The following is a 16,242-nucleotide window of genomic DNA, read 5'->3' as shown; positions in this document are numbered from 1 at the left end:
GGCAAAGTAATGTCTCTGCTTTTGAATATGCTATCTAGGTTGGTTGTAAGTTTCCTTCCAAGGAGTAAGCGTCTTTTAATTTCATGGCTGCAATCACCATCTGCAGTGATTTTGGAGCCCCCAAAAATAAAGTCTGACACTGTTTCCACTGTTTCCCCATCTATTTCCCATGAAGTGATGGGACCAGATGCATGTACTGTTTAGCAATTCATTACCACCAAGTGGACACCTGTAAAACCACCACCCAAGAAAGGGAACACAGGTAGCAATCCAGAAGTTACTCTTGTGCTGATCATAGTCACTAATCCCTTCCTTCTCTTTAAAGGTAAGCAATAGCCTGATATGTATGGTAATTTCTTGTTTTTCATTCTTTATGATCTTACTACAAAGCATTCATTTTTTAACTCTACAATTTAATCTTTTTTTGAACTTCATATAAGCAGAATCATACTATATTTTTTCACATCTGACTTGTTTGGATCCACAATATCTTTGTTTCATCCATGTTGTTATATAGTTGTATTAATAATTAATCACTTCCACTTATTCATGCACATACCCATCATGTTGAATAAATAAACCTATTCTGTTGACTGAATTATCTATGGTTGAAATTATATGAATAATCCCATTCCTGTACATATCTCTGGGTACATATATATATATACACACATTTTTGTGTGATATATATATTGTCTGCCAAGCCCATGTTTACCTATGTTTCCCCCTATGTTATCTTCCAGAAGTTTTGTGCTTTAGGTTTATGAACTATTTTCAGTTAATTTTTGTAAAAGGTGTAAAGTTAGTGTCTACATTATTTTTGCATTTGGATGTCCAGCGTCCCAGCATCATTTGTTAGACTCCTTTCTCCATTGAATTGCCTTTGTTCTTTTGTCAAAGATCAATTGACTATATTTATGTGGGTGTATTTCTGCTCTGTTCTGTTTGATTGTCTACTTGTCTATTCTTTCACCAATCTCACAATGTCTTGATAATTTTAGCTTTATTGTAAGTCTTGAAATTGGCTAGTGTCAGTACTCCAACTTTGTTCTCCTTCAGTATTGTGTTGACTCTTCTGGGTCTTTTGCTTCTCCATATAAACTTTACAATCAGTTTGTCAATATCCATAAAATAACTTATTGGGGCTTTAACTGGGATTACATTGAATCAATAGGTCAGTTTGGGAAGAAGTGACATCCTGGAAATAATGTGTCTTCCTGCCTTCCTGCTCATTATGGACTCTATTCTGTTCTTTGATTTCTTTCATCAGTGGTTTGTAGTTTTCTTCATATAGATCTTAGATATATTTTATTAAATTTATACCTAAGTATTTCATTTTAGGGGATGCTAATGTAAATGGTATTATCTTTAATTTTGAATTCTACTCTTCCATTGCTGGTAAAAGGGAAAAGGACCTACTTTTTTATATTAGCCTTATATCCTGCAAACTTGCTATAATCATTTACTCATTCTAGGTTTCTTTGTTGTTGTTGTTTTTTGTTTTCATTTTTTTAGCCAGTTCTTTTAGATTGCTACATAGATGATCATATGATCTGCAGACAGAGAGTTTTATTTCTTACTGCATATCTTTTATTTCCTTTTCTTCTTACTGTATTAACTAGGACAGATGTAAATGATATTGTGTTTTTAATCTCAAATTTCCATTGTTATTTTCGGTATATGGGAAAGCAACTCTCTATTTCCTTTGTCAGCCTGGCTAGGGTTTCATCAATTTTATTGATCTTTTCAAACACTCAGTATTTGGTTTCATTGATTTTCCTGTTTTCAACTTCACTGAAGGAAGCAAGGTGGAGCCTAAAGTATAGGTATTTAGTTATTTATCTTAAAACATTTCTTTCGTGGTACCTGTTAATAATTTGAAAGGAACAAAAAAAGTCTTAGTTTACTAAAAAGAGTATAATCTCAAAGACGGTTGAAGGAAAATACATAAACGACCAGCAAAGTTCTTAGTAACTTGTAGAAATGTACTTTATTTCATGCAAAGCTACATAATTTCCTACATTTTAACAGCTAATCAAATAAACATCTCAAAAAATTCATTACATTACAATAAGTTAAAATACTACAAAGCAATTCCAAGTCCATGAGTCTGTCAAAACCAAACTGAGAGAATATTATGCATAGATAAGGCCAAAGATGCTAACTTAATTACAGGTAGCACTTTGCAGGTTTTTTTCAAATACATATTTAGTGAGAATCTGCAGAGAAAAATAGTTATATCTACAACCCATTGATCAGAAAGGGAAACATTTGCCATTACATAGCAGGTAGTATTCTTACCTGGAGGACTCCATGGACATAGGAGCTGGTAGGCTACAGTCCATGGGGTTGCAAAAAGTCAGACACAACCTATTAATAGCAACTAAACAACAACTAGGTAGTAGTGGCTGATTAAAGATAAATTTGGCATCATGCACCAAAAATGAACATAATAAACATTTTGAAATTTATGATCAGATGCACATTTGAAAAGACTTACTCTCTACTTCACCTGATCCACTGAATAAGATAAATAACAAGTACTTTATTAATGCAACACAGAACTTAGGCTTTTGGTATACTTTGCTTGAGTACTGGTATATACAAAAAGATACTGAAGAGATGTAGGAATATTTCAAACTCATACTAGACTACTGAACTTTCGAATAGGAAATAAGTCCTGGGCAGAACTTATTTGAGAAAGATTTTTAAACTACTTAAAAGCAATACTACAATTAGTTATTTACAAAAACATTTTATAAAAATTAAATACCAGGAAGTAACAACATCATTATTAGAGCTCTTTTTCCAATGCTATAATTTATAAATATATATATTAGATTACAATTATTTAAAAGACAGGTCCACATGTTCTCCATCTTCGAAATGAGAAAAGTTCTTCAAGTTGTTTACAAAATATGGACAAAAACAAATCCATTGGATTGCTTAAAAAAAAAAAAAATACATAGTCTCTCCCCTACAATTTGGTGTATTAAGTAGGGAAGATGCTAGCCAGCATTCTTTTGAGAAATACAGCTCTAAGTGACTAGACTGATAAGATTTGTGTCAATAATACCAACTCAAAATGGTGTTGTACAGTCAGATTAACAAATTATGACTTTATTTTATATATGTCTGCCACAGTAAACCATTCTTTCTACTCTTTTGCACTAAGTACAGTAAAAATCTCCTTTTGCAAAATGATGTGAGATCAGGATAATCACAAAAGAAAAGATTTTCATAGAAAAAAAGGTTAATTCTCTTCAGGGAGTGTGTTAAAAACAAAAGTCTTTTAGGATATCGATGAGAAGAGGAACACGGCATTATTCTTGTTTCATTAACAAATTTAAAATTGTGATGAGGCTTCAATCTACCACAATGGATATAAAATGTTAGGAAAACCAAGCTGAACATAAAAGGAATTAGGGGTGTGGTATGTCCCCACTGCAATAGGACTGGGGATGGGGCAGGGCTAATAGCTGCTCTGATAGTAGAGACAGCTCACAGGACCTGGTCTCCAGGAGTTAGTAAAGGGAATAACACTGCCTAGTCTTCCAGGTCTCTGAGCAGAAAAATAAGTCATTGAATTGAAAAGAAGTAACCCACACAAAGGGAATTAATATTTCAGAAGACTCCCTGTAACACTCTTACATTGTTTCAACCTCTTCTAAAGAAAACTTTGACAACGATGTATGTTATTTACAAACTCCTTTTCATAAAATGAGGTCTCAAGGTTTTTAATGTTTGGGGTTTGTTTGCTTGTTTTTAATAATCACTGGTTTTAGAAATATAATTTTATGCTAAAACATCTACACTGAGAATATTTCATTTTACTGAAGTGTCCTACTTAGTGGCGAAAAAGACAACACAGTGAGCTAGCATAGCATCCCTCATATTTATATCCAGATGTTGCTTAGTTGTCTAGCAAAATCTGTTGTACTACTTTAAGTGCAATACTGCTATTCAAGTAGTGGGGTCTGTAGTCAGAACTACTACCTTTTGAGTGTACTGACCATCAAAAACAACCGTATACACCAAACAAACGCAAGAAAAATATGTCAGCTCATTATAAGCTATACTATAAAGACAGGCTTCAGAGAGGAAAGAAGGTATAAAAGGAATGAAAGGAGAAAGGGAGAAAAGAAAGGAAAGATAAAAGTCTCGATCCATTTACTTATTAACATTTAGGATTTAATAAATACAATCCATTATACTTTGGAGATTCAAGTATGTTAAGATTTCTCAGGGATATGTTCTGCCTCTTAGTGCAAATATATTTATTCTTGTGATTTTCAGGCATGGCCCACACAAATCACAAATATAAAACTCACATTACTGAACAGTGTGAATTAAAATTATGGAGAGTTTATTTTTCCTTTAAAACAGTAATCTACATAAAAATCAAGAACATTCTCTAAATCTACTACACATATACAAAAATGAGGTTTGCTGTTGTATATCAATGAATTCTTTCATTAATATTCTAAAATATACTTAAAAAAACACACACTGACTTGCCTATCCACATTTAATTTCATTTGAGTATACAACCAGCACACATGTAAGAACTGATAATCTAATCAAATAGTAGTGTCCAAAAACAAATTGGCAGCAATATTTTAAAAAATTTTGATTGTCCAATCCTCTCATCTATTCTTTATAAACTGAAAACCCTTGAAAGTTATTTAGTTCTTATGACTCTTGTGAAATGAGGGCCTCTAGTATAATGAAATTATTCCCAAGCCCCTGTTCATTTGGTAAGAGAACAAATTCTAATAATTAGTCTTATTTTAATAATGATTTTTTAAATGTTCTAATAATAACAAATTATTGATGTAATAACAAAAGTTAATAGCAACTTACAGATCCATGAAATTAATAGATTACTTATTGTTATTTTCTGCAATGGCTTACTGAATATTCTAATAATTATTTAGAAAAATAATTTAGAAAGTTTAAATAGGAATCTATTACAATATAAGAAACACTCAAAAGGTAATTGTCAGAAGTAATTCTTCAAGAAATATACTTTGCATGTAAAGTATATGAATTTAGTAGTAATGTTTTGCAGTAGATGTCATTTTAGTAATATTCTCAAAACAGAAAACTTTTGTTCATATTACAGTTTTTACAAAGTTGCTTAACAAATATTAACTTAGTTCCCCAGCAATAAACTCTTAAGACTTCAGGGATTAAATAATTAACTTCTAAACACAAAATTACCCAGCCAGGTAATCTTCCTATATGATCATATATGAAATCCTGTAACAAATTCTGCCTAAACAATTGAATACTCTGGATCACTTAAACAACCAAAATTATTTTGGAAATAACTCAAAAGTCATAAAGGGGATCTATACTGTTTTATCAAGTATTACATACACTCCAATTATTATAATCATTTTAAAAATTAATAATAAATAAAGTAGTACATCTTTTACATATTTCTATCAATATATCTTAGAGTATTATAAATTATAAAAGTAACTGGATCATTTCTTCTCTTTTTCTGCTTCTACTTCTACAATAGCATCTGAGTTTCATGATAAAACCTATGAGAAACAACATTATACTTAAGGAACATATTCCAAAGTAAACTCAAAGACTAAATAATAAAACAATATTATTTTCACAGGATTTTGATTACTTATTCCAAAAAGAGTTTTTGCTTTGGGAACTTGTAAGCTTCTCTGTAATAATAAGAAACTGGACCACTTTCTGGGGTGATCTGTTTCCTATCTAATAGCTTCAAATACCACTTGTGTGGAAAACCAGCATAGCTAACAACTTATTTTGTCTTTTTAAATGCCACTATATAAACATCAACTCAATACCCTCACAACTGCTTTGTGAGGTAGATCAGTAGGTAAATATCAAGTATTCTCTTCATTTTGAAAATGAAGAAACTGAGGCACAGAAAGGTTACATGATTTGCCCAAGGTTTCAATGGTCAGTCATGAAATTACAGTGTTAAATTATCTCTGCTCCTGGCCTATTGCTCTCTGACCACGCTTTACAATAAAAGGCTGTGTGTGTGTCTTCTTAAATGGGTAGTCTATATAATTTTGATTGAGAGGAAAATCTATTGACTGATAATTATTTTAAAGGGGATCTAATCTTAAAAAAAATCATAAAAATTTAAGAAAATGAGATAATTAGGATGATACACTATCCTTTCAGTATCTGCCTAAAACTGTGGCTTCTAACGAATTTATGTGATAACACTAAGAAAAGAGGGAAATAAAACATTTAAAATTATGATTCAGGGAAAAATTACCTTCAAGAAACATATAATCAAATTGTCAGGTGACTATATAATTCATCCTCAAACTGGAATACTTAAGAGTGAAAATGAGCACTACCGAAAGGATAACAGGTGAAACTAAGATGGCCGTGGGGTGGCCCAGTCACCACTGGGTGAATCCATGGTATGGATTCTCAAAGAGTTGCAAATATTTCAGGGACATAAACAACTCTTTTTGCAAAATGTTGTGCTGAACTATAGTCACTGTGCATAAAACACTGGTGATTTACAATGTAATACCTAACTTTGGCTTAAACAAAATTTTAAAAACTCAATTTAAAATGATAACATGTTTAAGCAACAAGTTCTTACATATCTCCACTCTAAAGTAGTTTTCTATAAATCACAATTTAAGTGTAAGTAGTAACAGTAAATGGACTCACTTTTTATCTTTGAATAACCAGATATTCTTTTTCAAAAGGAATAAACAGGCACCTTTTAACAGTAGAGAATTTTGTGGGACTCTTTGGCTGTTAAGGGGAAGTCGCTCAGTCGTGTCCGACTCTTTGCAACCCCATGGACTGTAGCCCACCAGGCTCCTCCATCCATGAGATTCTCCAGGCAAGAGTACTGGAGTGGGTTGCCATTTCCTTCTCCAGGGGGATGTTCCCGACCCAGGGATCGAACCCAGGTCTCTCACATTGTAGGCAGACGCTTTACCATCTGAGCCACCAAAACCTCACTATTTACCATTAAAAATTATGACTCTCCTTGAATGGAATGATCAACACTTAAATCACTATGCTAAATGGTAAAGGTGAACACTCCTCTCTGAAATAAAAATCTTTTACAAAGCAATACCAAAAGCATACGACAACTTCCAGTTACTACCAAAGACTGAAAGAATAATTCATCACCTGATTAAAGTACACATGCTGAAGATACAAACACTAGTTGAAGTATAGTCTTAAACACACATGCAAAAACCTAACTAATTTGCATACAGTGTTGAAAAAGGGCTTTCTACATTCAGTTATGTCTGGTAAGTAAGCCTTGTTTTAAGACATGGATTTTGTAAATATGGTTATTATTGAGGTCTCCATCTCTTTGGGAAATAAAGGATCAACATATTTTTTAGAAAGAATATGTAAATCACAATAATAAAACTATAATATTAGTCAGTTGTAACTATGGCTTCCTTGAACCTTTAAAACAAGTTTTCCTGAAAAAATTAATCTGAAACAAACTGAACTACATGTTTTCAACATATAATGATCTTTATCATGAATTAAATCCTTCCATTGTAACTGTAATTCTAAGACAGACATTTCAGGAATGGTATGAAACAAATCCTATTAGAAATAAAGATGATATTCAATGAATAATAAGCCATTATCACTAAGATATGATTAATTTTTCGTGCCTTTTTTATCCTGACACTTTTCACTGGGAGTTCAGTAGTTAATTCTAGAGCATACAGATGTTCATAAAGACTGAACTTGTTTGTTGATCTTGGTTAGCTACTCCATAAATTCCTACAGACTTTAAACATCATCAAATATTCTGCTGCGAGACATTGAGAGGTATCGTCCACCAGGCTGATACCTGAAAGGTGGATAAAGAAATGATCTGAGGCATCAAAAATAAAGAAGGAGAGAAAAACAAGGACACATTAAAAGGAAGTGGGTACATAATTTTTAAGAACTGTAAAATCTATTCAGTAGCTGAAATCAGAAACTTATTCTCCAAGGATATTATCCCCAAGAGATTTACCTATAATTATAAATCAACCAACAACTGTTTTACAGCCTATGATATGACACATATGGCAGGATGAGAGATGTAAAAAAGAAAGGAAAAGAGAGATATAAAACACATCATGAAATTTGGATTTAATAACTACTCTGTATTGTTGAATATAAACAGAATATTCCTCTTGCTATTTATAAGCAAATATCTTCATGCCCATGATGTTTTGCTTTTGTTTAATTGTTTCTACTTGGTATAACAGCTAAAAGCACAGACTCTGAAGCCAGAGTCCTGGGGTTTAAATGCCTGATTTTGTTACTTAAAAGTTGTGTGATCCTGGGTAAGTTACTGAGCCTCTCTAGATTCAATTCCAATTGGACTTACAGTCATAAAACACGATTACTGTTGTTAAAGTGCTCAGAATACAGTGCCACCCAGTCATATCTATGTAACTATTGCCAAATATGATGGATTTCATAAATAGAATTGTCAGAATAGGAATATAAATATTGTTAAGACTCTACCAAATGATTTCAATTCTTTGTTATTTATCATACTACTGGTAATAATTTATGAAAGTACTAATTTCAACTACTACCACTGATAATTTTTAAAATATAAAAGATTAGCAGGTGTTAAAAGGTATCAAACGTTGCTTAATATGTTTTACATTAGCAATAAAGATGAATATTTTCCTTATGTTTATCTCGTCAAGTCAGAATGTTATCAAATTTTCAGAGGAATACTGGAGCCAAAAGGACAACCTGGAACTTACCTTCCTGATTCAGATTCAAGAGGGTCATCAGAGAACGTTTCTGCATTAAAATCCAAAGGTTCCGCATCTTGAAGAAGTTCTATTCGGTCCCTTTCAGTCCTGTTATTAGCCCTGGTATATTTAGATGTCGCTGCAAAAGAAGAAAAAAAATTCCACTTTCTATTGTCTTTATGGGTCACAGTCTACGGGCACACAGAAAGTCAAGATTTTAAAGGATCTGAATTTTCATTGTGAAGACAATATTAAGAAAGGATAACTACACGGTTATCTCAAAATTATATTAAATGATTAATAATATGATAGAAAATAAGAAAGAAGAGTTCTCCCTTGTATGTAGTCTAAGCTCAGAAGCAGCTACAGCAACAGAATTAGTATTTAACTTCAACGCAGATGGTGACTGCAGCCACAAAATTAAAAGACACTTGCTCCTTGGAAGAATAGCTATGACAAACCTAGACAGTATATTAAAAAGAAGAGACATCATTTTGCTGACAAAGGTCCATATAGTCAAAGCTATGGTTTTTCTAGTAGTCAGGTATGGATGTGAAAGTTGGGCTATAAAGAAGGCTGAGCACTGAAGAATTGATGCTTTTGAACTATGGTGTTGGAGAAGACTCTTGAGAGTTCCTTGGACAGCAAGGAGATCAAACCAATCAATCCTAAAGGAAATCAACCCTGAATATTCATTGGAAGGACCGGTGCTGAAGCCGAACCTTCAGTACTGATTGAAAAAGCTGATTCATTGGAAAAGACCCTGATGCTGGGAAAGATTGAGGGCAACAGGATAAGGGGACGACAGATGATGAGATCGTTGGATGGCATTACTGAGTCAATGGACTTGAGTTTGAGCTCACTCTGGGAGACAGTGAAGAATTGGGAAGCACCGGCAGTGCTGCAGTGAATGGGTTCGCAAAGAGTCAGACACGACTTAGAGAATGAACAGCAGCAGCAATCGTAACAGTGAAACTGTTCACAATTAAATAAGTTTCAGCTGGTTTCATAGTGAATCCAGGGGCTGCTACATCTCATTTCTCAGCTACGATTTTAAGATGCAATCAACTCAAACTCTGCAATAAAGGACTAACTCTTTTTTCCATAGGGCAAGAATTCAGGGAAGCAATGTCCAACAGAAATAAATTGCAAGCCCTGTATTTACTTTTTACTAGTAAATACATTTAAAAAGTAAAAAGAAATAGTTGAAATTAATTTTAACATATTTAACCCAATACATCCAAAATATTATCATTTCAATATGGGGCACCAGCTACCCTGCAAATGCTAAACAGCCATATGTGGCTAATGGTTACCACCTTGGTCAGCACAGATCTAGAAAAACTAACTCTCCTTTCCCGATATGAATGATGTTTTCTCCATAAAAACCTAAATTTTCACAGTGTTATTTTGAGCAGCTCAACAGCTTCAAAACAAACCATGACACAGCTCTTTTTGAAAATTTAAGGCAAGCCAATTCTCTCTTACCTTACATTGTTGTCATCTTGGACTCTGCCCTCCACTAGTTATCTCATTCATTCAGCAAATACTGGTTGCCTCCCTCATGCCAGGTTCTAACTCATCATCCCAAGGTTTTGTGTTTCCTCTTAACCATTCTCCTATACCCCCCAGATCTCTGCACTCTGTTAAGTCCAAATCCAAGATAAGCTTCCAAATATCTTTGTAGAATTATCCCTCTATTTCCTAGCTTTAATTGAAACTTCAGCTTTCTATTATTTCTTTTATGCTAAATCTCATCCAAACACATCCTCTCTTCTTTATCTCCAGGGTTATCTCAAGGATGCTTATTTTAAGCCCTCATCATTTTTTTGTTTTTTCATTTATCTTTAATTAGAGGATAATGGCTTTACAATGTTGTGTTGATTTATTCCATAAAACCAATATTGTGTATTAAGGCCCTCATCATTTTCTGACTGCATTACTACAACAGACACTAAACTGTGTTGTATCTCACTTTCCTGGAAATAATACTTTATATAGATGTCAAATTCATCTTTCTAAACCAAAAATCTGAGCATGCTTCTTTCCATACTGAAATCTTACCTTTGGGATAAAATCCAAACTTCTAAGCGTGATAATACGTTTCCCAACTATCTCTGTAGCCTTTCCTCTCATCAAGCTTCTCATACTTCAGGTTCTAGTCATAGAGGAAAATCTACATTGCCCCAAAAGTTCTCGCATGTTGCACATTCTTTGTTCTGCCTAAAAACCCCTTCAACTGGCTAAGTACTACTCATTCCTAAATAGTATTTCTTTATAACAGAAATCTTTTCCCAATGAAGAATTCCTTTTCCTCCCTTGAGCTGAGTCCTTCAGCATCATGTGTGCACCCTTACACTCTCTCAGCATCCCTGCATCTCTCCTCTCCCTTCTACTCAGTGCTGGATCCTACACACAAATAGGTCTCTTGTCACCCTCCCAAAAGCATATGACAAAATCAAGAATGTGGGGAGGCTTCCTGACTCAATCCACTGGCCAATGTCTTCTGCCTGGTATCAGTTCCTCATTCAATTAAGGGCAAACCAAGGATGGAAATTGTCTTCTTCATACTCCTGGGAAAGTACCCGACACATAAGAGTCAGTCAGTAATTTATTATAAAAATGACCAAATAGCCTGAAAAACATCTAGGTTAATAGAAACCGATACCTGCCAAAAATATGCCTGGGATAAGTACTATTATTTAGATAGTATAATGACAACTATTCATTTGATGTCCCAGATGTCTCCTTCTCCTACCTAATGCATATTTGACTTTCCTCTTCCTCCCATATACTGAGGGATGAAAAAAGGAAAGGCACTGCAGAACCTCACTTATTATTCTATAAAGAAAAGCAAGCATAAGAAAAAAATTTCTTACAAAAACTAGATAATAAACTACTTACATCGGTTGGTACTCATTTCTGAGAAGTTTGATTCTTTTGGGTCAATATGAACATTTCTGTTTCTAGTGGAATCTTCTCTACTGTGTCCATAACGCTCTTTCCATTCCTAGAAAAGAATCACAAACATATAACATGAGAACACACAGTCAGAAAATAATTCATCAATGATAACTGATTAATATTAGATTATATATGTAGAGTAATATAATCTAATTCTTTTTCATCAGGAATTTGTCAGATAATCAGTATAATTAGCACAGTGCCTTTAGAAATCATAGATAATTTCCTTTATTTCTAAATGATTTTAATAGTCATCAAACTTAACTTGAAGACATTTATAGACAGTTTTACTAGCTATGATTATTTTAAGTTATTGACTTCCATCTAAAATGTCAAAATAATATTATAACTACAGTAAGGTTATCTTGACCATAGAAGGATTATGAAACTCAAAATAATTAATAAGATGTTAATAAAATTTTATTCTACCCAAATACGATTCTACAAATCATTGAGACCCAAAAAGTCATTTTTGATAGCAAAATTAAAGTTGTAGATAAACATAATTAGGTAATGACTCACGTGGCATTGTGTCTTAATTGCACTAAAATCTTAACTGGGATTCTACTCATTATTCTTAGAATTGAAAGGAACCCATGCAGTGCAGAGTTTCACTCTAAAATAGTCATGCCAGATGCTATTTGGCTTTCTTATTAGAAGATGTGAAAAATTCTATGTTTGATCATCCTGTTCCAATTTTGGTAAACCCTGAGTTTTCACATAGAGGTGAACTCTATTCCACTCTTTGGTGCTAGTTATGCCTTCAGAAATAAAGAACAAGTCTCCCTTTCCACGACATACACTAAAATACACAAAGACAACTATCATGTCTCCTGAGTCTTCCCTTCTCCAGTATGGACACACTCGGGTATTGAAAATTTATAGTGACTATGACTAGATTTTTCTCACTTTTTGCCTTTTCAGTTCTCAAGGAGGTTAGTTTGCCTTAGCAAACAAAGGACTTAAGAAAAATTAAAGAGGAATAAAATTAATGCCATAACACAAAAAAGCATATTTTTCAAGCAATCAAAATCACTTCAACAGCAAGACTGCATGAATTTATTCTTATTCAATAAATATTTACTGCCCCTAGCTTAGGCAAGAAACTTCTAGATGTTGGACATGAAGTAATTTATTACTAATGACTTTTTAGAACAGGTCTGACAGAATTCCTAGCATGCATATCTGAAACTATTAAAATCGCCTTTCTGTAAAAATACATCCTATATCACTGTCCCATTGTTTTCAGTCAAAATCAATTAGATTCTTATGATAGTTCCCATTAATCTTTAGGTTATAGCAAGTTAGTAAGTACTATACTTACTCTTCTTCTATTTTCACCTTCTTCTTGCCGTTGCCTTTTTCTCTTCTCTAGAGACAGAAAAGTGGTCTCAAATTTGGTATAATATGGTTTAATTAGATGTAGAGTAACTGAAGTAAAGGTATCAGGCTATGACCAATTTCCTTTAAATTACTACAAAGTCAAAGGTAATAGGTTATTGTTGGAAAGAACCGGAGAGGTCACCTAACTCCATAGAGAATACCTTCCCAACTTCTGCTGGAGATCGCTCTTAGGCTCTATCTAAACAGTTTCAGTGAGGAAGAACTTCTCCCCATGGTGACTTGAAATGTGCTTCTAGGCAGCTTCTCTTTTTCTTCGTTTTTGTCTTCTAAATTAAAATTCATACTTTTTTCTGCATAAGATTTTTTTTTGCCATTACTCTCTTCTGGCTATATACTCAGTGCTTTTTTCCCATAAGATATACCTGACACACTCATCATTCTGCCTACCCTCCTCTAAATTCTTTCTGACTTACCAGTCCTACTCTTGAAAATCTTATCCAGGACTGGATATGATACTCCAGATGAAGTCTGATTAATGCAAACAGCAGAACTATTATATTAATTAACTAGGCACCACCTTCCTGTGAGAGCATGTGAAGGCTACGCTAGCATATTTTAGAGCCATAGTACATTTGGGGTTTATGTTTAAATAAGATCATAAAGAACCCCATGCTCAAGTAGGAAGAATGCCTAAAAACCAATGTCCCCAAACTCAAGTTTTGTTCTTCTTTTCCTTCCTATTCTACCATCACTTGAACATCAAGAAATTTGATACACTCAGTTTTGAGATTAGATTCCAGTAGAGCACAATGCATTCTAACAGGCTGTTAATGATCACTACATTCTAAAAACCAGCCTTGGTTTGAATGAAAAATTATTAAACTAATGGTGATTCTTTAATGAGTTTTATATTGTATTCAATTTGACAAATCTATTTCAAAGAAAACAAGAAAATGACTCCAATACTAAACAAGGGTATTATTTAGTTGCAGACATATTAACAATTTCTGCTACAGAATTTCTTAAAGACAGATGAAATAACCATATATGTTTTCAAATTTTTTTTTGCTGTGAAGGCTTTCCATAGAATTTTAGCTAAAACACATTAATTTGTAATGTCTTAAGATAGATTAGAAGTTTCAAATCATACAAACATTAATTTTGTATTTTGAATAAGTACTTTCTCTTCATTTATTTTAAAAGACAAATCTTACCTCGTCTAATTAATTCTTTTCCTTCATCAACTAAGTCTGATGTCATATCATTATCTCCCATGAACTGCTGGAAACCAAGTAGATTCAAACAACGAGTTCCCAAGCTAATAAAAGTAGATTTTCAAAAAGATAAGCATTATTTCATACTGTAAATGTTTAAATTGGAAGCCTCTGTTGTATTTCTAGTTATCATGTCAAGTTCTACAGCGCTACATATGTCTTTCTTCAAAAAGTACTTATTTCCCTTTCTAAGAAACTTAAATGCCCAGTGCTCCACTGACTAGGGTATGCACCAAAGCCCGACTTCTTACAGACACAAATTAAGTCAGGCCACAGCATACTTTCAGAAGATTATTATAACAGGATGCTAAGCAATAGCTATAATACAAAAGCAATTTATTCTTTTCTGGTATTCAAACAGCAATTTTAATACACATATATAACCAGTATTTACAAGTGCAGAATATTCTTGGCTTAGAAAGTCTTAATTATGCAAACTGACTTTCATGTTCTGTTTTGTTAATCCGGAGAACTAGTCAATTCTATTTAAATCAGTGTTACTATAAATTCAGAATTGATTATTACAGCTTATCTGGGGGCTATCATTTATATCTTATCTGGTTTTTACTTTAAACCTCATTGTTGTGCAGGACAGGAATACTCTGAAAATATGGTACATAAGGAAGGAAGGATTAATATCTGTTAAACTACTATTATGCATCAGATAGTTTACAGTTACTCTTATTTAAATCTTACTATAACTCTAAGAGATAAATATTACTTTATAGATAAGGAAACAGAAGCAAAGGGTGTTAAATACTTTGCTAAAGGCCAATTAATAAATTTTAGAGCTGAGGATTTAAATCTAAAACAAAACAAAGACCAAGTTCTTTTTACTACCTTAGTTTTCAAACTTTTTTACTAATGTACTTTTAATGGCAGAATTCTGAACACCATACATGAAGCAAGGGAGAGAGAGGAAGAAGAAAGGGAGGAGTGTATGTGTATGTGTGTGTGTGTGTGTATTCATGTGTGTTAGGAAGAAGAGAAAACAGTGAAGCAATTAAGAAAAAAGATCTCCCATTTCACATCAGTGATGTGTAAAAATCTGACTAGTTCATAAATTATCTGCTTGTTTTAATATATAAGGAATGCTTGTATGACTTACCAGTGAGTAAAATTGGGGTTTCAGGTGGACGGTCATGCTAATTCTGTGACTTTAAATATTCCCCTACCATCCTTATATACCTGTGGGAATACTATACTGCAGGATGAGATCATTGTCTCTGGAAAGGTTGTAGCTTTGTTTAAAGTGTCAGGAAACAGCTTTATAGGCTCTAGGCAGTTAAGTCTGAATATTATTAATAGTTCTGTGTATGGTTATGTGCTAGTAATAAAGGAATTAGACTATTATGGCAGCATTCCAAAAGAAAACTGACCTATAAAGTCAAGTTAATGCTGAAATGCCTGCAAGGCATTTCTTCAAATATTCCTATAATACAGTATATTTTTAAATATAAATATATATTATATTATATATTACATATATAATATATATAAATTATAAAAATATAATTTGATAATTGAGGTATATGACCTTTCTTTTCCTTAAAGACAAACTTTAAGGAGTTTGTCTCCTTAAAAAACTAGCAAAGTTTATCTTAATTATAAAACAACACTTTTAAAGAAATATTTTTAAGTTAAACAATTTTCCTTTTAGACACAATTCCTTACATTAAAATTTTAGAGTTGACAAGGCACTATCCCATCCATCTATTCCTTGATGCATATGTCAATCTAATAAGATGCTAACCTTAAGTAGAGATGCCAATCTTACCAAGATAACCACTAAGATGAGGAAATAAGATTTATACATCACAAGCTCTTAATGTTCCATTTGTAGTTTATAAACTTTTTAAATGAATAAGCACATAAAAAAAGTTTAGTTTTGGACATCCAAA

The 16,242-nt window shown here is 32.9% G+C and overlaps 1 protein-coding gene across 9 annotated transcripts in view; it reads right to left on the bottom strand.

Annotated features, from left to right (window-relative positions):
* Window positions 1-1,964: 1,964 nt before the first annotated feature.
* LMBRD2 (LMBR1 domain containing 2) overlaps window positions 1,965-16,242 on the bottom strand; it is a 49,006-nt gene continuing 34,728 nt past the window's right edge. For 6 of the 9 annotated variants that reach the window (XM_055555166.1, XM_055555164.1, XM_055555163.1 and 3 more), the window contains 5 exons: window positions 14,282-14,385; window positions 13,048-13,094; window positions 11,664-11,769; window positions 8,769-8,898; window positions 1,965-7,873 (listed from right to left, as the gene is read on the bottom strand). In XM_055555166.1, coding sequence (XP_055411141.1) covers window positions 7,789-7,873; window positions 8,769-8,898; window positions 11,664-11,769; window positions 13,048-13,094; window positions 14,282-14,385 — 472 coding nt within the window. In that variant the 3' untranslated portion in view covers window positions 1,965-7,788. Of the gene's footprint in view, window positions 7,874-8,768; window positions 8,899-11,663; window positions 11,770-13,047; window positions 13,198-14,281; window positions 14,386-16,242 lie in introns of those variants that run through there. The other 3 variants (XM_055555168.1, XM_055555167.1, XM_055555170.1) reach the window with 3 other exon arrangements.

Source organism: Bubalus kerabau, chromosome 18 (assembly GCF_029407905.1).
Source record: "Bubalus kerabau isolate K-KA32 ecotype Philippines breed swamp buffalo chromosome 18, PCC_UOA_SB_1v2, whole genome shotgun sequence".
NCBI lineage: Eukaryota > Metazoa > Chordata > Mammalia > Artiodactyla > Bovidae > Bubalus > Bubalus kerabau.
Note: the sequence above shows the minus strand (reverse complement) of the source record. Positions and strands in the feature narration are given on the sequence as shown.